The 26,774-nt window shown below is 43.3% G+C and overlaps 1 protein-coding gene across 3 annotated transcripts in view; it reads right to left on the bottom strand.

Moving 5' to 3' along the window:
- The window catches only part of LOC137322543 (protein unc-13 homolog B-like), a 554,720-nt gene that overhangs the window by 63,421 nt on the left and 464,525 nt on the right, over positions 1 to 26,774 (bottom strand). For all 3 annotated transcript variants that reach the window (XM_067985478.1, XM_067985470.1, XM_067985475.1), the window contains 5 exons: positions 23,737 to 23,863; positions 23,425 to 23,521; positions 16,785 to 16,928; positions 13,610 to 13,687; positions 13,009 to 13,086 (listed from right to left, as the gene is read on the bottom strand). In XM_067985478.1, coding sequence (XP_067841579.1) covers positions 13,009 to 13,086; positions 13,610 to 13,687; positions 16,785 to 16,928; positions 23,425 to 23,521; positions 23,737 to 23,863 — 524 coding nt within the window. The remainder of the gene's footprint in view (positions 1 to 13,008; positions 13,087 to 13,609; positions 13,688 to 16,784; positions 16,929 to 23,424; positions 23,522 to 23,736; positions 23,864 to 26,774) is intronic.

Genomic DNA, 26,774 nt, shown 5'->3' with positions numbered 1-26,774 from the left:
GTCAAGCCCCCTCAGAATCTCACATGTTTCAATTAGATCACCTCTTATTCTTCTAAACTCCAGAGAGTATAGGCCTTTTCTACTCAAACTAACCTCATAGGCCAACTCTCTCAACCCAGGAACTAACCTTTGCTACACCACCTCTATGGCAAGTATATCCTTCCTTAGGTAAGGAGACCAAAACTGTACACAGTACTCCAGGTGAGGTCTCACCAAAGCCCTGTACAATTGCAGTAAGACTTCCTTACTTTTCTACTCCAACCCCCTTTCAATAAAGGCCAACATTCCATTTGCTTTCCTAATTGCTTGCTGTACCTGCATGCTAACTATTTGTGTTTCTTGTACGAGCACCCCCCAAGTCTCTCTGAACACCAACATTTAATAGTTTCTCACCATTTAAAAAAATTCCGGTTTTCTATTCTTCCTACCAAAGTGCATAACCTCGCATTTCCCCACGTTATACTCCATCTGCCACCTTCTTGCTCACTCACTTAATCTGTCTATATCCCTTTGCAGACTTTGTGTCCTCCTCACAGCTTACTTTCCCACCTAGCTTTGTATCGTCAGCAAACTTGGATACATTACACTCAGTCCCTTCATCTAAGTCATTAATATAGATTGTAAATAGCTGAGGCCCAAGCACGGATCCTTGCATGACCCCACTAGTTACAGCTTGCCAGCCTGAAAATGACCAGTTTATCCCTACTATCTGTTTTCTGTCCATTAACCAATCCTCTATCCATGCTAATATATTACCCCCAACCACATGAGCCCTTATCTTGTGTAACAACCTTTGATGTGGCATCTTATCGAATGCCTTTTAAAAATCCAAATATACTACATCCACTGGTTCCCCCTTTATCGACCCTGCCAGTTACATCCTCAAAAAATTCTAATAGGTTTGTCAAACACGATCTCCCTTTCATAAAGCCATCTTGACTCTGCCTAATCATATTATGATTTTCTAAGTGCCCTGTTACCACTTCCTTAATAATGGATTCCAGCATTTTCCCGACGACTGATGTCAGGCTAACTGGCCTGTTGTCCCTGTTTTCTCTCTCCCTCCTTTCTTGAAGAGCGGGGTCACATTTGCTACCTTCCAATCCGCTGGGACCGTTCTAGAGAATTTTGGAAGATCATAACCAATGCATTCACTATCTCTGCAGCCACCTCTTTTAGAACCCTTGGATGTAGGCCCTCAGGTCCAGGGGATTTGTCGACTTTGTCCCATTAGTTTCTCAAGTACTTTCTTTACACTGATATTAATTACTTCAAGTTCCTCGCTCTCTTTAGACCCTTGGTTCCCCACTATTTATGATGTGTTTTTTTGTGTCTTCTCCTGTGAAGACAGACACAAAATATTCATTTAACGCATCTGCCATTTCCTGATTCCCCATTATAATTTCTCCTGTCTCAGCCTCTAAGGGACCAATGTTAACTTTTGCTACTCTCTTCCTTTTTTCATACTTGCAGAAGCTCTTGCAATCCGTTTTTATATTTCTTGCTAGTTTTCTTTCTAAAGGAGGGAGAAAACAACGCGTCAAGACTTCTTCGACAGCACTTCCTAAACCCGCGACCTCTGCCATCTAGAAGGACAAGGGCAGCAGGCACAAGGAAAGAACACCACCTTCACATTCCCATCCAAGTCACACACCATCCAGACTTGGAAATATATCGCCGTTCCTTCATCGTCGCTGAGTCAAAATCCTGGAACTCCCTTCCTAACAGCACTGTGGGAGAACCTTCACCACACGGACTGTAGCGGTCAAGAAGGCGGCTCACCACCACCTTCTCAAGGGCAATTAGGGATGGGCAATAAATGCTGGCCTCGCCAGCGATGCCCACATCCCATGAACGAATAAAAAAAGAGAAAAAAAAGAGGGAAGACCGTAACAATGGAAAATACAAAGACCAGGCTTCTTTGAGCTTCTTCACAGACCCTGCAATACTGCAGTTTCCTGGCAGAATCCAGGCTCCAATGACCTCCTTTGCAAACTGTGAACTTCTCTGAAATCTCATTCTCCAAACCTCTGACCTTCTGCATAGGCCTTAGTCTTCTTCGTTCTCCTTGCAGCCTGAGGACTTCACTGACCCTGCACCGACCACTGCATTGGTTACTTCAGCTCACCAGCTCTTACAATGCCAAAATCTCTGCCTCTTGTATGTGCAATCAAATGTTTTTCCATGAGCATGCACTTCATGGCTCTCGCCCAGACTCAAAACTGCCCCCTCCGACCCATCAGCTTCTTCCCAGCCCTGTGCGGCTCTTTCTTCCTCTCCCACATCCCCTCGCCTCTACCTTCCACTGCCTCTTTCACGTTGCCCTTTCTTTTCTTTCAATGACTTTCTCGGCCTCCCATCCCATCCAATTTTACTCCATAATGGACCTTTTCCTCTGCCACTCTTAACTTACGTAACACCAAACACATCACCAAGCTCATCTATAACATCGTGTAGTTTCAGCTGTAGCTCCTTTAAAGGCCGGCAGCGGCCCGTGTAGTTTGAATGTGGAGCCAAGAGAAGCACTATCCTTTTTGATTGCAACCTGCAGCTGTCCCTTTAAGGACCATCTGTTAGGCTGCATGTAGACCTGGTTTTGCTGAATAAAGCTGGCCCGCGCCGGCTATATTCATGGCAACCCAAGTGCTCTGTCGGCTCATATTGAGCAGGTGCTTCCTGCCCGCCACATTGGAGGCTTAGGCGCCAAAAAGGGGCGTGGCACCATCCAATTTCAAGGCCATTGTATTCTCCACCGTGTCCGTCCGGCTCTCCCAGAGTAACTCCAACTGCCTCCTACGACAAACCGGCCCCTAAACTCCCTGCAAGGAGCTCATGTTCTTCATCTCAAAGATGGAGGCCATCTGTGCAGCTGCCTCTACCACCACCTACCACTCCCACACTGATCACCACATAAGTCCACATTCTAACTCCGACCCCCTCATCACTCTCTAGCTTCTCTTTCAACTATCGAGCACCCCCTCGCCCACCATTGCCTTCTGCAAGCTCATCTCTTCTGAAACCGACCGCCTGCCCATTTCACTCTCTCCCCACCGAACCACTGACTACTCAAACTACCTTTTCTGGCCCCAATGCTTGCCGACATTGTTAATGCCTGCCTCTGTTCAGGCTTCATCTCTTACCCTTTCAAAATTACCATCATCATCTCCTACTCAAAAAGCCCACCCTCGACCCATCCATCCTGTCCTACAACCGCCCTATCTCGACCTCTCCTCCTTGTCTGAGATCCCTGAACATGTCGCTTCTGAGCATGCTCACAACTCCCACAGTTCATAAGAACATAAGAACATAAGAAATAGGAGCAGGAGTAAGCCAATCGGCCCTTCCAGCCTGCTCCGCCATTTAATAAGATCATGGCTGATCTGATCCCAACCTCAAATCTAAATTCATGTCCACTTTCCTGCCCGCTCCCCGTAACCCCTAATTCCCTTTACTTCTCGGAAACTGTCTATTTCTGTTTTAAATTTATTTAATGATGTTGCTTCCACAGCTTCCTGGGGCAGCAAATTCCACAGACCCACTACCCTCTGAGTGAAGAAGTTTCCCCTCATCTCAGTTTTGAAGGAGCAGCCCCTTATTCTAAGATTATGCCCCCTCGTTCTAGTTTCACCCAACCTCGGGAACGTCCTCACCGCATCCACCCGATCAAGCCCCTTCACAATCTTATATGTTTCAATAAGATCGCCTCTCATTCTTCTGAACTCCAATGAGTAGAGTCCCAATCTACTCAACCTCTCCTCATATGTCCGCCCCCTCATCCCCGGGATTAACCGAGTGAACCTTCTTTGTACTGCCTCGAGAGCAAGTATGTCTTTCTTAAGTATGGACACCAAAACTGTATGCAGTATTCCAGGTGCGGTCTCACCAATACCTTAAAAACTGCAGCAATACCTCCCTGTTTTTATATTCTATCCCACTAGCGATAAACGCCTTCTTGATCACCTGCTGCACCTGCATACTAACTTTTTGATTTTCTTGCACTAGGACCCCCAGATCCCTTTGTACTGCAATACTTTCCAGTCTCTTGCCATCAAGAAAATAACTTGCTCTCTGGTTTTTCCTGCCAAAGTGCATAACCTCACATTTTCCAATATTGTATTGCATCTGCCAAATCTCCGCCCACTCAACCAGCCTGTCTCTATCCCCCTGCAGGTTTTTAATGTGCACCTCACTCTCTACTTTCCCTCCCATCTTTGTATCATCTGCAAACTTCGATATGTTGCACTCGGTCCCCTCCTCCAAATCGTTAATATAGATTGTAAAGAGTTGGGGACCCAGCACCGACCCCTGCAGAACACCACTGGCCACTGGTTGCCAGTCCAAGAATGAACCATTTATCCCAACTCTCTGCTTCCTGTTAGCTAACCAATCCTCCACCCATGCCAGAATATTACCCCAAATCCAGTGATTCTTTATCTTCAGCAATAATCTTTTATGTGGCACCTTGTCGAATGCCTTCTGGAAGCCTAAATACACTACGTCCACTGGTTCCCCTTTATCCACTCTGTACGTTATATCCTCAAAGAACTCAAGCAAATTTGTCAGACATGACTTCCCCTTCGGAAAGCCATGCTGACTTTGTCCTATTAAATTATGTTTGTCCAAATGTTCCGCGACTGTCTCCTTAATAATAGACTCCAAAATTTTACCCACCACAGATGTTAGGCTAACTGGTCTATAAATTCCAGCCTTCTGCCGACTACCCTTTTTAAATAAGGGTGTGACATTAGCAGTTTTCCAATCTGCCGGGACCTTTGCCGAGTCCAGAGAATTTTGGAAAATTATTACCAAAAATCCTCACTGCCACTTCCCTCAAGACCCTAGGATGTAAGCCATCAGGTCCAGGGGATTTATCCGCCTGGAGTCCCATTAATTTACTGAGTACCAATTGCTTAGTGATTTTAATCGTATTTAGCTCCTCCCCCCCGAGAGCCCCCTGTTTGTCCAGTGTTGGGATATTCTTAGTGTCCTCTACCGTAAAGACTGAAACAAAATATTTGTTCAGCATTTTTGCCATCTCCACGTTTCCCACCATTAATTTCCCGGTTCGAATCGCTTCATTGCAGTTTAAATTGGTACCAACGACATAGGTAAAAAAAGGGATGAGGTCCTGCAAGGTGAATTTAAGGAGTTAGGAGATAAATTAAAAAGCAGGACTTCAAAGGTAGTGATCTCAGGATTACTACCGGTGCCACGTGCTAGTGAGTATAGGAACAGGAAAATAGACAGGATGAATGCGTGGCTGCAGGGATGGTGTAGGAGGGAGGGATTTAAATTCCTGGGGCATTGGGACCGGTTCTGGGGAAGGTGGGACCTGTACAAACGTGACGGGTTACACCCGAGCAGGACCGGGACCAATGTCCTCGCGGGGGTGTTTGCTAGTGCTGTTGGGGAAGGTTTAAACTAGAGTGGCAGGGGGATGGGAACCTGAGCGGGGAGTCAGAAGGGAATAAAGTTGAGAGCAGCAAGAGTGGGGAAGATCCAGGGGAAATCTACAATACAAATAGTACAAACAGTTGTTCAAGAACAAGTGAAAGGGAAAAGCGTAGAGCAGCGGAAAGAAAGTGTACTTTAGGCACGAGAGATAAAATAAAAACTAGAAGGTGCAAGGCGATTAACCCAGCATCAAAGCTGTGGCAGGGGGTTGGGAACCTGAGCAGGGAGACAGAGGAAAGCGTGTCAGGAAGGGACAGAAGGTATGGAGAAAAAGGTAAAGTGTTAAAAAAGGAAAAAGCAGGAACTAAGTGTCACAAAACAGATTTGAAAGTTCTTTATCTGAATGCACGTAGCATTCGTAACAAAATGGACGAGTTAACGGCACAAATAACGACGTATGGGTATGATCTTGTGGCCATTACAGAAACATGGCTGCAGGGTGACAACGACTGGGAATTAAATATGCCAGGGTATTTAACAATCAGGAAGGACAGGCAGGAAGGAAGGGGAGGTGGGGTGGCTATGTTAATAAAGGAAGGAATCACTGTAATACAGAGAAAAGATATTGGGACAAAGGATCAGGATAATGAAACAGTTTGGGTAGAGATAAGGAATAATAAGGGGAAAAAAACACTCGTGGGCGTAGTATATAGGCCTCCTAATAGTTGCAACTCTGCTGGAAGAAGTATTAATCAGGAAATAGTCGGGGCATGTAATAAGGGAACAGCTATAATTATGGGGGATTTTAACTATCATATTAACTGGACAAATCAAATTGGGCAGGGCAGCCTTGAGGAAGAGTTTATTGAGTGTATTAGGGATGGATTTCTTGAGCAGTATGTAACTGATCCTACAAGGGGGCAAGCAACCTTGGACCTGGTCCTGTGTAATGAGCCAGGATTAATTAATAATGTCCTAGTTAAGGATCCCCTTGGAATGAGTGACCATAACATGGTTACATTCCATATCCAATTAGAGGGTGAGAAGGTTGGTTCTCAAACAAGCGTACTGAGCTTGAATAAAGGAGACTATGATGGTATGAGAGCGGAATTCATTAAAGTGGACTGGGAAAATAGTTTAAAGGGTAAGACGGTACATGAACAGTGGTGTTCATTTAGGGAGTTATTCTACAACTTTCAAAAAAAAAATATTCCACTGAGGAAAAAAGGGTGTAAAAGAAATGACAGCCATCCGTGGCTAAGTAAAGAAATTAAGGATCATATCCGACTAAAAACAAGGACATATAAGGTAGCCAAACTTAGTGGGAGGATAGAAGATTGGGAAGTCTTCAAAAGACAGCAAAAAGTAACGAAAGGATTGATTAAGAAAGGGAAGATAGATTATGAAAATAAATTAGCAAAAAATATAAAAACAGATAGCAAGAGTTTCTAAAGTTATATAAAAAGAAAAAGGGTGGCTAAGGCAAACGTAGGTCCCTTAGAGGATGAGACCGGGAAATTAATGGTGGGAAACATGGAGATGGCAAAAATGCTGAACAAATATTTTGTTTCAGTCTTTACGGTAGAGGACACTAAGAATATCCCAACAGTGGACAAACGGGGGGCTCTCGGGGGGGGGGGGGAGGAGCTAAATACGATTAAAATCACTAAGGAATTGGTACTAATTAATGGGACTCAAGGCGGATAAATCCCCTGGACCTGATGGCTTACATCCTAGGGTCTTGAGGGAAGTGGCAGTAGGGATTGTGGATGCTTTGGTAATAATTTTCCAAAATTCTCTGGACTCGGCAAAGGTCCCGGCAGATTGGAAAACTGCTAATGTAACACCGTTGTTTAAAAAGGGTAGTAGGCAGAAGGCTGGAAATTATAGACCAGTTAGCCTAACATCTGTGGTGGGTAAAATTTTGGAGTCTATTATTAAGGAGACAGTAGCGGAACATTTGGATAAACATAATTTAATAGAACAAAGTCAGCATGGCTTTACGAAGGGGAAGTCATGTCTGACAAATTTGCTTGAGTTCTTTGAGGATATAACGTACAGAGTGGATAAAGGGGAACCAGTGGATGTAGTGTATTTAGACTTCCAGAAGGCATTCGACAAGGTGCCACATAAAAGATTATTGCTGAAGATAAAGAATCACTGGATTGGGGGTAATATTCTGGCATGGGTGGAGGATTGGTTCTCTAACAGGAAGCAGAGAGTTGGGATAAATGGTACATTCTCGAACTGGCAACCAGTAGCCAGTGGTGTTCCGCAGGAGTCGGTGCTGGGTCCCCAACTCTTTACAATCTATATTAACGATTTGGAGGAGGGGACCGAGTGTAACATATCAAAGTTTGCAGATGATACAAAGATGGGAGGGAAAGTAGAGAGTGAGGAGGACATAAAAAACCTACAAGGGGATATAGACAGGCTGGGTGAGTGGGCGGAGATCTGGCAGATGCAATACAATGTTGGAAAATGTGAGGTTATGCACTTTGGCAGGAAAAATCGGAGAGCAAGTTATTATCTCAATGGCGAGAAACTGGAAAGTACTGCAGTGCAAAGGGATCTGGGGGTCCTAGTGCAAGAAAATCAAAAGGTTAGTATGCAGGTGCAGCAGGTGATCAAGAAGGCCAACGGAATGTTGGCTTTTATTGCTGGGGGGATTGAATATAAAAACAGGGAGGTACTGCTGCAGTTATATAAGGTATTAGTGAGACCGCACCTGGAATACTGCATACAGTTTTGGTGTCCATACTTCAGAAAGACATACTTGCTCTCGAGGCAGTACAAAGAAGGTTCACTCGGTTAATCCCGTGGATGAGGGGGCGGACATATGAGGAGAGGTTGAGTAGATTGGGACTCTACTCATTGGAGTTCAGAAGAATGAGAGGCGATCTTATTGAAACATATAAGATTGTGAAGGGGCTTGATCGGGTGGATGCGGTAAGGATGTTCCCAAGGATGGGTGAAACTAGAACGAGGGGGCATAATCTTAGAATAAGGGGCTGCTCTTTCAAAACTGAGATGAGGAGAAACTTCTTCACTCAGAGGGTGGTAGGTCTGTGGAATTTGCTGCCCCAGGAAGCTGTGGAAGCTACATCATTAAATAAATTTAAAACAGAAATAGACAGTTTCCTAGAAGTAAAGGGAATTAGGGGTTACGGGGAGCGGGCAGGAAATTGGACATGATTTTAGATTTGAGGTTAGGACCAGATCAGCCATGATCTTCTTGAATGGCGGAGCAGGCTCGAGGGGCCGATTGGCCTCCTCATGCTCCTATTTCTTATGTTCTTATGTAATCCCTTCACTGCAGCCCCACTCTATATGGTTGATTTTTAACATCACTATGAAGTGGCCTAGCAACCCACACAGCTGTAAAACCAAAAGCTACAAGCTTTCTCAGGGCAACTAGGGATGGGCAATAAATGTATACGTGCCTTGATTACCACTCGCAAAGACAAAAAAAATGGAATACAGTTGATGATAAATGTCAAATATAACCTTACATCAGAAATAAAAACAGAAGGTGCTGGAAACACTCAGCAGGTCAGGCAGCATCTCTGGACAGAGAAACAGAGTTAATGTTTCAGTCGGTGACCTTTCATCTCAGGTCACTGACCTGAAACGTTAACTCTGTTTCTCTCTCTCCACAGAAAAATACAGTGGAAAAATCACTACAGGAAAAGTCTGATTATATTAATACTGATAATTCAGCAAACATAATTCAGGTGCTGCTTTTACATTCCATAAAGTAGCAATCGGCCAGTTTGAAAGCAACAAGGAAAGCCGGGACAGCCTTGCTTTTTAATTTCTCTCACTGAGAGCAAGAGGAGAAGAAAGTAGTGGTATTTACTGTGGAAGCAGACGGCCTAAGCAGGGAAAAGCAAAACCTCTAGATGATGTGTAGCTGGCTTTTGTATACCAGCATTTAATTAACCGGGAAATTGACAACTGTGTCAATTCAACATTAATTTGTTCAGATAAAAGAAGCATATGACTTTGTAATAACTTAGCCGTTTTGCATATATGACTTGGCTAATGTAAGCCCAGACTAAATACATACATTTCTATTTTCACCCTGTCTGTGCAACTTCTGTTTGTAACAAAATGTCACATTAATGGTGACTGTGGGTCAAATGAGGCAGCTTTCAAGAACAGAATCTCTAGAATATGAATACAATTAAGTGATCAAATAGATTGGCGTATATTATAAATTACAATGAGTCTAGCACCAATACAACCATTAACAACTTCCATTTATATAGTACTCAGAAAAACATCCCAAGGTGCTCCACAGAGGCATAATCAGACAAAAATTGATCTCCAGCCAAAGAAGAAGCCAAAAGGAGGGGTGACCAAAAGCTTGGTCAAAGAGGTGGGCTTTAAGGGGAGTCTTAAAGGAGGAGGAGAGGTGGAGGGGGTTTAGGGAGAGAATTCTGGAGTATAGGGCCAAGACATCTAAAGGCAAGGCCACCAATGGTGGGGCAAAGGAAGAGTGGAATGCACAAAGCCAGAGTCAGAGGAATGGAGAATTCTGGGTGGTGGCGGGGGGGGGGGGGGGGTGCTGGAGGAGGTTGCAGAAATAAGCAGGGGTATGATCATGAAGGGCCGAATTTTAAATTAGAGGATTGGAAGCAGGAGTCAGCCATTCAGCCCCTCAAGTCTGTTCTGCCATTCAATGAGATCATGGCTGATCTGTATCCAATCATCATCCACCCGCCTTGGCTCCAAATCCCCTAATACCCTGTGCTTGCAAAAATCTATCGATCTCAGATTTTAAATTATTAATTGAGCTAGCCTCTACTGTTTTTTGTGGGAGAGTGTTCCACACTTCTATCACCCTTTGCGTGAAAAAGTGTTTCCTAACTTCTCTCCTGAATGGCCTGGCTCTGACTTTAAGGTTATGTCCCCTTGTCCTGGACTCCTCACCAGTGGAAAAAGTTTCTCTCTATTTACCCTAACAATTCCTTTCAAAATCCTAAAAACCTTAATCAAATAACCCCTTAACCATTCCATATTCCAGGGAATCCAAGCCTAGTTTGTGTAATCTAACCCTTACAATCTAACCTTTGTTACAATCTAGGCCAGTAAAGACAGGAGTGATGGTTGAGTAAGACTTGGTGTGGGATAGGTTGTAGGAGCAAAGTTTTGGATGAGCTGAATTACAGAGCATGCAAGATGGGAAGCCAGCCAAAAAAGCATTGGAATAATCGAGACTGGAGGTGACAAAAGGCATGGATGAAAATTTCAGCAGTAGGATGGGTTGAGACAGGGTGATGTTAGAGGTGGAAGTAGGTGATCTTTGTGATGCAGAGGATATAGGGTCAGACACTCAACTTGAGGTCAAATCGGACACCGAGTCTGACCCATTTCTGTGGGTCTCCGATGGCGGCCTGCCTCCCCAGAGATTTCCCATTCCTGTCCAATGGCCTCCACATCATTCCTGTCAGTTTCATGTGGGAGTCAGGCATTGCACATGTCAATCTCCATGCCTCACGCTGCGGGGGACCGAATCGATTACAGCCCACTTTGGCCCTCGCACCTACAATTCTTGCTGTGTTAAAATCATCCCCTACATCTTCTCTTCACACAAACTTTTGCAATGAGGCACTCCATTTTCATCTTAAACTAAGATAAAAATAATAAATCTGTAGCAAACTTATTGTACCTTTCTCTATATAACAAAGATAAAATGTCTTGCAAAACATATCATGGTGACACTACCCCTTTAATTTATACCATTATTAGCATAAGAGGCGTAAACTTTTTAAAGCTACATTTTAACTGTCTAATTAAAACTGTAGGCTATACTTGTACTATGAGGACTCGATGTATGTTATATTGACCTAATTAAATCTCCAACATCACCAAAGGTGCTCAACGCTGCAGGCTAATAGCCACATTCTTTAATCACCAAATGCAACATTACAAATCTAGGTCATTGATCGTAGGCTGGGGATTAACAATGACTGAAGCTTATTAACCTGCTGCTAGTCTCAGCCTAAATATGACAGGCACGGTTCCCTGTACAGAGCTAGTCAACACAGCTCCAAGTATACAAATTTCATTTGAATTTTGCTAAAAAAAATTCCTATCATTTTATTTGATGTGCTGATTTTATATTTTTATTATTTAAAACCGAAACATTCCCTCCAGCAAAAATAAAATCTATTAATTATGCTTTCCTCTTCCCATCCCATTTTTAGGATACACTTGATATGAAAGAAAAAGGAGCAGAAACAGAATTAATGCGGCACTTAAGATACCACTCACTCGATTCTATTCATGAGGTGTACTGCTGGTACAAACATAACACCGCCTCATAATTCACAGAGGAGCAGAGTACTGGCAAAATACTGGATCTCAAGGTGTCCAAAAATACAAAAAGAAACCCACCACTTTCCTTACTTATCGTAGAGCGGGGGTGGGAAATTATGTAAGCATTTGCACTGTGACATTTCAGGCCACCTCCTCTGAAACCATGGGTTAATCATGCTGACACAAAAGTGCACCAGACATTAATAAGATACTGAACATTAGATGAAGGAAGCCTCAGCCATGAGCCACTGCAAGCCCCATGCTGGTTTCTGTGAAAGTGTTAATATGGAATTAAATCACATATTTTTACCGATAGTTTCAGCTACACAAAATAGCCAAAAACCCACTGAAATCCTAGCTTTACTTCATAAAATATAAGCAAATGTTTTCATGTTTGTATCAGTGTAGTGCATCATATTAACTCAAAATATGCAGTACAGCATTTCCAATTTCACAGAATGAGCAGCTTGACATCTGTAGTCATCTGGATGAGGTGGGCTCAGGGCCACATGTTGGCTGCAATAGAACTACAGCCAACTTCTGAAACATGTTCAAAAAGAACTCGGGCAGCCCACTATATTGCTTCGAAATTTCTGATGTAGAAAAAAGCTGACTGTCCATCAGGCTGGTCTTACAGAAGTTTAACTGCCAGTTAAAGGCCGGCAAACAGCCGGCCATACATGCGCTGAAGTACGGAGGTGTAGAAGTACGCGCGTGCAGAGCTCTGTTCTCCAGTTCAAGTGTGAGTGGGCATTGCAACTACAGGTTTCTTGTTCTGCCCTTTAAAATGCTCCCACTCTGTTGCTTTGCACAGTCCAAGTGGGGGTATTATTGCCATACTTGGCAACAGAATCAGATTACGAACTTTCCATTTTAGATGTACTGTAATTTCGGAAGATCTACGAATAGTGGAGACAATTATTACAGTGGAAGGAGATTGCACAATGCATCAACTGGATAAGGATTTCTTGAATGCAGTTTGTAAAATATTTCACCACAAATTACCTACACATGATACTGAAATGTATTTATGGGTCACTTTTCCAAATCTCATAACCCAGCTGCTAAGCTTAATTGTCTCCATTTGTTGGACGAGTGTTGATTTGAAATCTTGCCGCTGGTGTATTTTGAAGCTAATGTTACAGTAGGGCAGGGTGCGCTTTTATTTGTGGGGGCTCTGAAATGATGCTGTGTGATTTGGAGACAAAAATATCACGGCTTCAAGCCATGTTTTACAACATCATTTAAGCTCTGCTCTGTACAAAGTGGTCCGCAGATTCAGTCTCTTACCTCTTTTCCACCCATTGCTTCAAACATCTTTTCCAGCTGAACTCTCAGTTGTTGTACATTGTTCATCAGAATGCAAGGCTGGTGGATAGAAATGTAAAATTGTTCATTTAAATGACTCAGGTTAATTTTTTTTTTTGGTCAAATCTGCATTCGGTTTTATGCAACAGCTGTAGTCAGTGTCAGTTACAAGGAGAAAACTATTCAACTTTCCAAATCTCACTCAGAGTTAACTAATATTTTCCTCAGTTCTGTTCAGGGAATGGGACAGCATGAATAGGTAGTTGTTAGAGGACATATAAAACCAAAAATCATGGTTAATGGATGTTTTTCAGACAGGAGGGTTGTAAACTGTAGAATACCACATGGGTCAGTATTTGGATTATTGTTCTTCTCAATATAAAATTACACCTGCAAACACAAATCTTATTTGTAACACTCGTTAGAACAAACTCAGAAAATATTTGTATGTTAGTAAAGATACTTTTAGGATACATTCAACAAATAAAGTACTTAACCTCACTTCAATTTGTGAAGCTAGTACTGTGAGTGTTAAATCTCAAACTATACTTAATAAGAACTGAAATTTAGAAAAAATACTTACCAATGTCTCCTTGGAACAGTAGGACTTGAAGTTCTTCGAAATAATGTCTGCATACTGTAGCAGCACTTTGCTGATTGTCTGGCAAAGAGAGAAAACACACTCATTAACTTGAGCCCAGCTCAACTTCTTCTGCTACTGTTCCTAAGCAATGATTACTGTTAATGATTACTGGCAATAAACACAGATGATACTCAGTTGTAAAATTTCGCTAAAAAAAAGTCATAAGAATAAAACCGGACGGACCACGCAGCATCGGACCACTAGGAACCGGACACGACAAAGGCAAACCAAGCCCAGTCGACCCTGCAAAGTCCTCCTTACCAACATCTGGGGACTTGTCTCAAAATTAGGAGAGCTGTCCCACAGACGAGTCAAGCAATAGCCTGACATAGTCATACTCACAGAATCATACCTTTCAGCCAACATCCCAGACTCTTCCATCACCATCTCTGGGTATGTCCTGAACCACCGGCAGGACAGACCAACCAGGTGGTGTTACAGTGATATACAGTAAGGAGGGATTGGCCCTGGGAGTCCTCAACATTGACACTGGAGCCCATGAAATCTCATGGCATCAGGTCAAACATGGGCAAGGAAACCTCCTGCTGATTACCACCTACCGTCCTCCCTCAGCTGATGAATCAGTCCTCCTTCATGTTGAGCACCACTTGGAGGAAGCACTGAGGGTAGCAAGGGCACAGAATGTCCATCACTAAGAGTGGCTCGGTAGCACCACTACTGACCGAGCTGGCCGAGTCCTGAATGACATAGCTGCCAGACTGGGCCTGCGGCAGGTGGTGAGTGAACCAACATGAGGGAAAAACCTACTTAACCTCGTCCTCACCAATCTAACTGTCGCAGATACATCTGTCCATGACAGTATTGGTAGGAGTGACCACCGCACAGTCCTCGTGGAGACGAAGTCCTGTCTTCGCACTGAGGACACCATCCAACGTGTTGTGTGGCACTATCACTGTGCTAAATGGGATACATGATGTGGAGATGCCGGTGATGGACTGGGGTTGACAATTGTAAACAATTTTACAACACCAAGTTATAGTCCAGCAATTTTATTTTAAATTCACAAGCTTTCGGAGGCTTCCTCCTTCCTCAGGTGAACGATGTCGAATGGGATAGATTCAGAACAGATCTAGCAGCTCAAAATTGGACATCCATGAGGCGCTGTGGGCCATCAGCAGCAGCAGAGTTGTATTTCAGCACAATCTGTAACCTCATGGCTCGGCATATTCCTCACTCTACCATGACTAACAAGCCAGGGGATCAACCCTGGTTCAATGAGGAGTGTAGAAGAGCATGCCAGGAGCAACACCTGGTGAAGCTGCAACTCAGGACTACATGCATGCTAAACAGTGGAAGCAGCATGCTATAGACAGAGCTAAGCGGTTCCACAACCAATGGATCAAAGCTCTGCAGTCCTGCCACATCTAGTCATGAATGGTGTGGACAATTAAACAACTAACGGGAGGAGGAGGCTCTGTAAATATCCCCATCCTCAATGATGGCGGAGTCCATCACGTGAGCGCAAAAGACAAGGCTGAAGCGTTTGCAACTATCTTCAGCCAGAAGTGTTGAGTGGATGATCCATCTCGGCCTGCTCCCCATATCCCCACCATCACAGAAGCCAGTCTTCAGCCAATTTGATTCATTCCACGTGATATCAAGAAACGGCTGAGTGCACTGGATACAGCAAAGGCTATGGGACCCGACAACATCCCAGCTGTAGTGCTGAAAACTTGTGCTCCAGAACTAGCTGCGCCTCTAGCCAAGCTGTTACAGTACAGCTACAACACTGGCATCTACCCGACAATGTGGAAAATTGCCCAGCTATGTCCGGTTCACAAAAAGCAGGACAAATCCAATCCAGCCAATTACCGCCCCATCAGTCTAATCTCAATCATCAGCAAAGTGATGGAAGGTGTCGTCGACAGTGCTATCAAGCGGCACTTAATCACCAATAACCTGCTCACCGATGCTCAGTTTGGGTTCTGCCAGGACCACTCGGCTCCAGACCTCATTACAGCCTCGGTCCAAACATAGACAAAAGAGCTGAATTCCAGAGGTGAGGTGAGAGTGACTGCCCTTGACATCAAGGCAGCATTTAGCCTTAAGTGACATCATCAAATAGCATCACTCTGGAGTATGTCTAGCATGAACTATGGATTGCAGCACAGTCAGAGAGACAACAGCAAAACTCAACAATCACCGGTTTAAAAAGAAAATACATCAAACATTTGAGCCCTGATTTTAACTCCCTGGCGGAATTTGTGTGACCAGGGGTCCGAGGCTGACATCAAGCCATCCAGCCTTCCACAGCATGAGGCCCGGGAAATTTTAACTACAAGGCCTCATCTGTATAGGCTCAGTCAGTCTCCCTCCTGAACCTGGTGGGAAATGCTAGTTCGCCGGCTGACCAGAGCATGATTTCAGGCAGCAGGAGAATGCCCATGGGGACCCAAAGGAACTATCCTCAAATACTCAGGTATGTGGTTGGAAGGGGGTCGGGAGGGCATGGTGGTCGGGCCCCAGTGATGTCTTTTGAACGCATTTAAAGAAGAACCATGCTGCCTTCTGGCGGGTTTCCCTCTCACCTGCTCAAAAAAGCAGGTTAAAATTACAACCCGCCAGAAGGCAGTGAGGTTGGAGGGGGTAAGTCGTGCGACCATTTAAACTGACCGCCTACCCGGTTTCCGCTGGGTGGGAAGAGTTTGAATCGGCCCTTTAGTCTCATAGCATTCAGACGAGGCGGGAATCAATGGCTTACTTGTGAACACTCCATGATGATATCTTTAAGCGACCTCAGTACAGCATTATCCACCTGTCTGAATTGAAATTCTGCTAATCAGAAAGAAACTTGCTTCAGACAGGCTCCAGGACACAAAAAGGGATGAATCCTCTGCACTGAAAATTCTCAGACAACTTATCCCAGTCACCTTCCCTTTTCACCATAAAAACGTTTGTCCTTCTGCATGCTTTTTAGCACCCCTGCATTCATAACTTGAAAGAACCACTCGTGCTCTAATAATAAAATAAAATACTCAATGAAAGAAAAGTGACAATAATTATAGGTTACAAAACACATCAGGAGTCATTGCCGAAGTTCAAATCTTTTAGGCAAATCTTTTCAGCTGGAATCTTGTAAAAAAAATATTCTTACCTTAGCAAATCTCCGCATGTAATGAGCAACAACCACTGGATCGGGACACTCGAGTTTCTTGATAATCTCAAAGCTCTGATTTAATTGTGTAAACACGTCCACCACCGAGCAGGAGAATAAGGCGTGCTCAGATGTTTGCTGAAACTGGTGTGCAACAGATAAATTCAGTCCAGAAAACAAAATGTTTAGCATAGCTACAATAAGACAACGCACACTTCGAGAATAAAAGTTGTTTGAGGAAATATACATTCCTTCAGTCAGTGTACTGAATCATTGTTCTTTTTCTAACTTGACATTCCCTTGATCAAAATTGGATTTTTGATATTGTTTAGGAGATTCAGGGATGCTTTCTTTCCCTATGATTCATGCTTAGTTTTTAACGTTGCGTCATAGTTAAGGTAATGGTAACACTTTTCTTTTTACAAACACAAAGGAACCAGAACACCACTAATCTCCCCCCCGACTGCCTGATGCTTAGTTTTCAAGAATAGTTGAAATTTCTAAATGCATTTGAGACTTTATATAATTAGTATAGTTTTCACAAGAATACCATTTGGGAAAAGAAATAATTGCAGTTTGTGTATTTTGGTGATTGATTTTCAAGACATTTTTTAAACAAAGCCTCAGGTTATTCAGTATTTGTTGGACCCCAGAAATATGCAAAATAACATATGAAAATTGCAAAGAATTTACAGCACAGAAACAGGCCATTCGTCCCAGCAGGTCGATGCTGGTGTTCATGCGCTACATGAGCCTCCTCCCGTCTTACTTCATCTCACCCCATCAACATATCCTTCTATTCATTTCTCCCTCATGTACTTATTAGCTTCCCCTTAAATGCATCTATGCTATCCGCCTTAACCACTCCATGTGGTAGCGAGTTCCATATTCCCGCCACACTCTGAGTAAAGAAATTTCTCCTGAATTCCTTATTGGATTTATTAGTGATTATCTTATATTTATGGCCCCTAGTTTTGGACTCCCCCAAGTGGAAACATCTTGGGCACTAAATTAGGCACTAAACTCTCTGACTGGAGAGCTGCTGTAGTTAGTTAATTGGTTAGCTGGATTAAACTGGTTCCTGAAACAGGAGCAGGCCGAACTCATCTGAGTCACAAACAGCAGAAATAAGGGGCCTGTGAGTGCAACGGAGCACAGAGTGAACAGCTGAGAGTTTGGTGAGTGTGGGAGTTCGGTGAAGTGGGGGAAGGAGATGCTGCTTTGCCTTGCTTTTCCTAACTTTTTCCGCAGAGCGGCGGAGGACCTGAGCAGCAGAAGACTGAGAGTGGGGAATAAAAGCAGCAGCGGACCTGCAACAAGAGAAAACTACTGTGCGACGTCACAGATGAGGCAGGAGAGTCCGAGAACGGGAGGAGAGTCCAAGAGGTGAGCACAGTGTAAAAGGAGAGTCTGAGAGGTGAAAGCAGTGTAAATCTAAGGCAAGTCATGGCAACACAGCTCGCACCCGTGATATGCTCCTCCTGCACTATGTGGGAAGTCATGGACACTACCAGTGTCCCCGGCGATCATGTGTGCAGGAAGTGTGTCCAGCTGCAGCTACTGGCTAACTGCATTTCATAGCTGGAGCTGTGGGTGGTTTCACTGGAGCATCCGCAATGCTGAGACTATCGTAGGTGGCACGTTCAGTGAGGTGGTCACACCGCAGGTAAAGATTACACAGGCAGAAAGGAAATGGGTGACCGCCAGGCAGGTAGAGCAGGAATCCCCTGGGGCCATCTCCCTCTCAAACAGATATACCGCTATGGATACTGTTGGGGGAGATGGCTTATCAGGGGAAAGCAGCAAAAGCCAAGTTCAGGGCACCACGGGTGGCTCTGCTACACAGGAGGAGAGGAATAAGAGTGGCAGGGCTATAGTGATAGGGGATTCATTTGTAAGGGGAACAGATAGGCGTTTCTGCGGCCGCAAATGTGACTCCAGGATGGTATGTTGCCTCCCTGGTGCTAGGGTCAAGGATGTCACGGAGCGGCTGCAGGGCATTCTGGAGGGGGAGGGTGAACAGCCAGTAGTCGTGGTCCATATCGGTACCAACGACATAGGTTTAAAAAAAAGGGATGAGGTCCTGCAAGGTGAATTTAAGGAGTTAGGAGATAAATTAAAAAGCAGGACCTCAAAGGTAGTGATCTCAGGATTACTACCAGTGCCATGTGCTAGTGAGTATAGGAACAGGAGAATAGGCCAGATGAATGCGTGGCTGCAGGGATGGTGTAGGAAGGAGGGATTTAGATTCCTGGGACATTGGGACTGGTTCTGGGGAAGGTGGGACCTGTACAAGCAGGACGGGTTACACCCAAGCAGGACCGGGACCGATGTCCTCGCGGGGGTGTTTGCTAGTGCTGTTGGGGAAAGTTTAAACTGGAATGGCAGGGGGATGGAAACCTGAGGGGGAAACAAGGATAGAAACAAAAGACAAAGGGAAGAAGCAAAAGTGGAAGACAGAGAAAACAAAGGCAAAAAACAAATAGGGCCATAGTGCAAAATAATACTAAGATGACTAGCAATCTTAAAAAGACAAGTCTAAAGGCTTGTGTCTTAACGCGCAGATCATTCACAATAAGCTAGATGAATTAACAGCGCAGATAGATATTAACGGGTATGATATAGTTGCGATTACGGAGACATGGCTGCAGGGTGACCAAGGATGGGAACTGAACATCCAGGGGTATTCAATATTTAAGAAGGACAGGCAAAAAGGGAAAGGAGGTGGGGTAGCGTTGTTAGTAAAGGAGGAAATCAATGCAACAGTGAGGAAGGATATTGGCTCAAAAAATCACGATGTGGAATCTGTGTGGGTGGAGCTAAGAAACACCAAGGGGCAGAAAACGCTGGTGGGGGTTGTCTATAGGCCCCCAAATAGTAGTGGAGATGTAGGGGAGGGCATTAAACAGGAAATTAGAGATGCATGCAAGAAGGGTACAACTATAATCATGGGTGACTTTAATTTACATATAGATTGGTCAAACCAAATTAGCAATAATACTGTGGGGGAGGAATTCCTGGAGTGTGTACGTGATGGATTTCTAGACCAATATGTTGAGGAACCAACTAGAGTACAGGCGATCCTAGACTGGGTATGTGCAATGAGAAAGGATTAATTAACAATCTTGTTGTGCGGGGTTCCTTAGGGAAGAGTGACCATAACATGATAGAATTCCTCATTAAGATGGAGAGTGAAGTAGTTGAATCCGAAACTAGGGTCCTGAATCTAAATAAAGGAAATTACGAAAGTATGAGGTGTGAGTTGGCTAGGATAGAATGGGGAACTTTACTAAAAGGGATGACGGTGGATAGGCAATGGCTAATATTTAAAGAACGTGTGCAGGAATCACAACAATTATTCATTCCGGTCTAGCGCAAAAATAAAACAAGAAAGGTCGCTTAACCATGACTTACAAAAGAAATTAGGGATAGTATTAGATTCAAAGAGGAGACATATAAAATTGCCAGAAAAAGCAGCAAGCCTGAGGATTGGGAGCAGTTTAGAATTCAGCAAAGGAGAACAAAGAGATTGATTAAGAGGGGAAAAATAGAGTATGAGAGTAAACTAGCAGGATACATAAAAACTGAATAAATATGTCAAGAGAAAAAGATTAGTAAAGACAAATGTAGGTCCCTTACAGTCAGAAATGGGGGAAATTATAATGGGGAACAAAGAAATGGCAGAACAATTAAACACATACTTTGGTTCTGTCTTCACAAAGGAGAACACAAATAACCTCCCAGAAATGTTAGGGAACCAAGGGTCCAGTGAGAGGGAGGAACTGAAGGAAATTAGTATTAGTAAAAAAAAATTGTGCGAGGGAAATTAACGTGGCTGAAGGCTGACAAATCCCTAGGGCCTGATAATCTACATCCCAGAGTACTAAAGGAAGTGGCCCTGGAAATTGTGGATGCATTGGTGGTCATCTTCCAAAATTCTATAGACTCTGGAACAGTTCCTACAGATTGGAGGGTGGCAAATGTAACCCCACTATTTAAAAAAGGAGGGAGAGAAAAAACAGGGAATTACAGACCAGTTAGCCTAACATCAGTAGTGGGGAAAATGCTGGAGTCATGGATGTGATAACAGAACACTTGGAAGGCATTAACGGGATTGGACAAAGTCAGCATGGGTTTATGAAAGGGAAATCATGCTTAACAAATCTACTGGAGTTTTTTGAGGATGTAACTAACAGAATAGATGGGGGGAAAACCAGTGGATGTGGTGTATTTCGATTTTCAGAAGGCTTTTGATAAGGCCCCACACAAGAGGTTAGTGTGCAAAATTAAAGCACATGGGATTGGGGGGAATATACTGGCATGGATTGAGAATTGGTTGACAGACAGGAAAGAGAGTAGGAATAAACGGGTCTTTTTCCGGGTGGCAGGCAGTGACTAGTGGGGTACCGCAGGGATCAGTGCTTGGGCCCCAGCTATTCACAATATATATCAATGATTTGGATGAGGGAACGGAATGTAACATTTCCAAGTTTGCAGACGACACAAAGCTGGGGTGGAATGTGAGCTGTGAGGAGGATGCAAAGAGGCTCCAATGTGATTTAGACAAGTTGGGTGAGTGGGCTTGAACATGGCAGATGCAGTATAACGTGGATAAATGTGAGGTTATCCACTTTGGTTGTAAAAACAGAAAGACAGATTATCTGAATGGTGATAGATTGGGAAAAGGGGAGGTGCAACGAGACCTGGGTGTCCTTGTACACCAGTCGCTGAAAGCGAGCATTCAGGTGCAGCAAGCAGTTAGGAAGGCGGATGGTATGTTGGCCTTCATTGCAAGAGGATTTGAGTACCGGAACAGGGATGTCTTACTGCAGTTATACAGGGCCTTGGTGAGACCACATCTGGAGTACCGTGTGCAGTTTTGGTCTCCTTATCTGAGGAAGGATGTCCTTGCCATGGAGGGAGTGCAAAGAAGGTTTGCCAGACTGATTCCTGGGATGGCAGGACTGACATATGAGGAGAGATTGGGTCGACTAGGCCTATATTCACTAGAGTTTAGAAGAATGAGAGGTGATCTCATTGAAACATAAAATTCTAACAGGACTAGACAGACTGGATGCAGGGAGGATGTTCCCGATGGATGGGGAATCCATAACCAGGGGTCACAGTCTCAGGATATGGGGTATGCCATTTAGAACGGAGATGAGGAGAAATTTCTTTACTCAGAGGGGGTGAACCTGTGGAATTCTCTACCACAGAAGGCAGTGGAGGCCAAGTCATTAAATGTATTCAAGAACGAGATAAATATATATCTTAATGCTAAAGGGATCAAGGGATATGGGGAAAAAGCGGGAACAGGTTGCTGAGTTAGACGATCAGCCATGATCATTTTGAATGGTGGAGCAGGCCCGAAGGGCCGAATGGCCTACTCTTGCTCTTATTTTCTATGATTCTATGAAACTAGTTGCTGGGATTAAATTCCCCAAAAAGATATTCCTATAGGGAGATGTACTGGAAGAGGTGTTCCAGGGCTCAATGTTGGGATCACAACTGTTTCTAATCAAATGATTTGGATTCAGAAACTGAATGCTGATTGGTCAGATTTGCAGATGATACCAAACTAGGAAGGACAGTAAAATCAGAAGAGACAGCCCAGAAATTACACAATGAGTTGGACAAAATATGTATATTGGTAGAACAAAAGCAGACATAATTTGTAAAATTGGGAAACGCACATGCTTCATGAATGGTGTTGAAATATTCAAGGATGAATTTGAAAGAAACTTAGGATCCTTCCAAGACTCGACACTCATTACATTCAACTAATGCAGAGCAACAATCAAGAAAATCAATTGAATGTTGAACTATATAGTCAAACAGATTTAGAAAACAAGTCAGAGGAAGTAGTGATCCATCTGTACAGTGCCATGGTTGAATCAGACCTCAAGTACTGTGTCACCGAGATATTCAAACATCGGAGGCAGTGTAGAGAAAAATCACAATATTGGTCGTTGATTATGAATGAATTAAGATAGGCCAAATGGCCTTCATCTGCAATCACCTTGTGATTATTTTCTTTTTAAAATGCTTTTTAAACTCAAGACTTCAACTGATTCCCACAGTGCCCAAGACAGCTGTGTAAACTGCGAGCTGGCTATGGACAGGTGGCAGTTATCTGCTTGCTGGCTCCAAAACATGTGGTGAGTGGGTGAGTTTTCTGAACCAGCAGGAACACAGATGTTTGAATGTGAATTCCACCATATTCATTTACGCTCTACACCGATCATGAATGGATTCAACTCAACAATTTACACTTAACTACTGTACACATAGTACCATAGTAATGTTCTGAGCAGAAGACAATCTTGCAAACCTCCCGTCAGCTCCTTTGCTGGTTCTAGAACTAATATCCCTGTATCCCCTTTACTAACAGGAATTCATCCAGTCCTTTTTCAAACATTGCCACTGTTTCCTATTCCACCATCTCTGCTGATAATCTGTTCCACAGTTCTACCATCTTACTAAAAAAGTGTTGACCTGTACCTACAAATTCGAGACAGCTGAAATGAATATCTGAAAAATGTATGAGGTTTTTGTGTATTTGTAGATTCCTCATGAAATTACATGAATCTCCCTTTTCCAAATATGCAATATTAAAAATATATAGCTCCTGGACACATACCCCATCCTTTTTGTCTCTTTCAAGAGCTCCATGTAGGAATTCCAATGAAACTTCCTCATTCTCATCCAACCACTGCATTACAAATTGTTCAAACCACCTGCAGTATGCAAGACCAAATTTAGTCGTCAACATGCAAAGAAACGTCTAATGAAAGCATAAATGAGGCAGAGTTAGAGTTTTTTTGATGGCATGTATTATTAATTCAGATTGTTTTAATATACAGATACATACTTCTATTACATATTATAAGGAATTTAAATCAACTTGTCAAACCTTGCAACCATAACAGCCTTAAGGGCTCTGAATACTTACGCTGGATAATCAGGTACAGTCCCTTTGATCGCTGGAAGATCTCGGACATATTCATTATACAGCCATTTCACTTTGAAGTGCAAATTCATGTAGTCTGCACTTTTACAGAGTCTGTGTTTCTCATGCTCTGAAGAATAAAAGTATTCAAATTGCATTTCTTTAATAAGTATATTTTTACATATATCATTGTTTCATAATAGGTACAGCATAGGAGAAGGCCATTCGGCCCATCGAGCCTATGCCGTTTTTTTGACAGAGCTATCCAATTAGTTCCATTCCCCTGCTCTTTCCCCATTGCCCTGCAAAAATTTTCCATTTCAGTATTTATCCAATTCCCTTTTGAATGTTACTATTGAATCTGCTTCCACCACCCCTTCAGGAAGTGCATTCCACATCATTACAACTCGCTGCGTAAAAAAATGTTTCCTCATGTTGTCTTTAGCTCTTTTGCCAATCACCTTAATTCTGTGTCCTCTGGTTACTAACCCTTCTGCCACTGGAAACAATTTCTCCTTATTTACTCTAACAGTTAATGGTTTTGAACACCTCCATCAAAACTCCCCTTAACCTTCTCTGTTCTAAGGAGAAAAACCCCAGCTTCTCCAGTCTCTCCACATAAATGAAGTCCCTCATCCCTGGCACCACTCCAGTAAATCTCTTCTGCACCCTCTCTAAGGCCTTGACATCCTTCCTAAAGTGTGGTGCCGAGAATTGAACGCAATTCTCCAGCTGAGGCCGAACCAATGTTTTATAAAGGTTTAGCATAACTTCCTTGCTTTTGTAATCTCTGCCTTTATTAATAAAGCCCAGAATCCCATATGCTTTTCTAATGGCCTTCTCAACTTGTCAGGCCACCTTCAAAGATTTGTCGACATATACCCCCAGTTCCTGGTACTGTACCCCTCCCTTTTAAAACCACTGTCATCACCCCGCTGTTCAAAAATCCCACCAGGGACCTTCTGTCCTTGCAAGCTTCGGCCCCATTTCCAACTTCCGTTTCCTCTCAAGTTCTTAAATGTGTTCGTGTCTCCGAATTTCATACCTATCTTTCTCACAACTCCAAGATTGAATGTCTTCAATCAGCTTTCCATCACTGCCACGGAAATGAAACAGCCCTAATCAAAGTCACAAATGACATCTTCTGTAACTGTGACTGTGATGTAGTTGACCATGCCATCCTCCTCCGATGCCTCTCCTCTGTTGTTCAGTTCAGTGGGACAATCCTCATTTAGTTCCTACCTATCCAATCGTAGCCAGAGCATCTCCAGCAACGGCTTCTCTTCCCATCACTACATCATTACCCCTGGAGTCCCCCAAGGATCTATCCTTGGCCTCCTCCTCTTGGAGTTACCATCAAAAGACATAGGGTCAGGTTCCACATATATGCTGAAAATACCTAGCTACCCTTCTCTACCACCTCTCTCTCTCAACCTCCCCCCTCCCCAACTTTAGACGTCTTGTCCAACATCCAGTCCTGGATGAGCCACAAGTTTAGCCAGTTGAATATTAGGAAGACTAAACGCATCATGTTTAGGCCCCGCCACAAGCTCTGAATGTCCGCCACCAATTCCATCCTCCTTTTCGGTCACTGTATTTGACCCCGGATTGAGCTTCTGACCCCACATCTTCTCCATCATAAAGACTTTTACCTCTGTTACTATGCCCGCATCTGCCCCGTCTCAGCCCATTTGCTGCTGAAACCCTCATCAATACTTTTGATACCTCCAGACTCGACTATTCCAATGCTCGCCTGGCTAGCCTCCCATCTTCCACCCTTTATAAATGTCAGCTAGTCGAAAACTCTGCTGCCCGTATCCTAACTCGCACCACGTTCCATTCACCCACCACCCCTGTACATGACGACCTACATTGGCTCCCGGTCCACCAATGCCTTGGAGTGTTTTTCTATGTTAAAGGCACTATATAAATGCAAGTTGTTGCTGAGAAAAAAAAAGATACTGTGCATTTGAAAATATTGTTTCACAATCATCGTTTCCCCATGCATTTACTTAGTTTGTTTCTTAATGGGCTTATTTTTGCAGTTTTCTATGAGTGAATTTTATGAAAATTTATCCTTGGCGAACTGAATGCCAAGTCAGAACATGCAAATTATTTTTCTATAATTTTGCACCTCTGATGTTAAACACCTAACATGAAGTTACAAACACTACACTATACACCTACACAGTTCCACAAATTTTTCCCTCTAAAGTTTTTTTCAAGGTATGATTCATGCTGGACTAAAGTTGCAAAGACATTAGCAGTCAAGCTATGGCCAACTGTTCATTTTTCAAGTGTGAACCTTCTTTCTTCCTTACCAATTTTTTCCTCTCTTGAAAGTACTGACTTCTTGGTGGGATACAATTCCACAGGTACCAGGTGCCCTCCAGTATCTTGCCATTAATCACGTGTGAGCCTACACAGTGTCTTCACAAGATAAACTCACAGCTAATGACAGCAAAATGGCAGAAATAGTGAACAGTTACTTCGCCTCAGTATTTACCAGGGAGACTAACAAGGTGGGCATGACATTAGAAGAAGAGATCAAAAAAGATAGAAAAACATTTAAGATAGAAAGGGGGAGATAATTGATAAACTAATCAAACTTAGAGAGGATAATACCCCTAGTCCGAATGGATTGCTTCCGCGCCTATTAAAAGAAGTTAGGGAAGGGATAGCAGAGGCATTATTACAGACAGATAAAAATTCATTAGAAAAGGGAATAGTGCCAGAGGACTGGCAGACAGCAAATGTTATTCCTATATTTAAAAAAGGGAGATAGAACAAGTCCAGGGAACTATAGGCCAATTAGCTTAACGTCGGTGGTAGGAAAGACAATGAAATCTTTAATCAAAGATGTAATAGAAAAACATCTAGAAATCGAAAATATAATTAAGAATAGTCAGCATGGATTTCAGAAGGGAAAGTCATGCCTGACCAACCTTATTGAATTCTTTGAAGAAGTAACAGAAAGACTAGACAAGGGTGAGGTAGTAGATGTAATAGATTTAGATTTTCAAAAGGCCTTCGCGAAAGTA

Source organism: Heptranchias perlo, chromosome 1 (assembly GCF_035084215.1).
Source record: "Heptranchias perlo isolate sHepPer1 chromosome 1, sHepPer1.hap1, whole genome shotgun sequence".
In the NCBI taxonomy this organism is placed as follows: domain Eukaryota; kingdom Metazoa; phylum Chordata; class Chondrichthyes; order Hexanchiformes; family Hexanchidae; genus Heptranchias; species Heptranchias perlo.
This window is presented reverse-complemented; position numbering and strand designations above follow the sequence as displayed.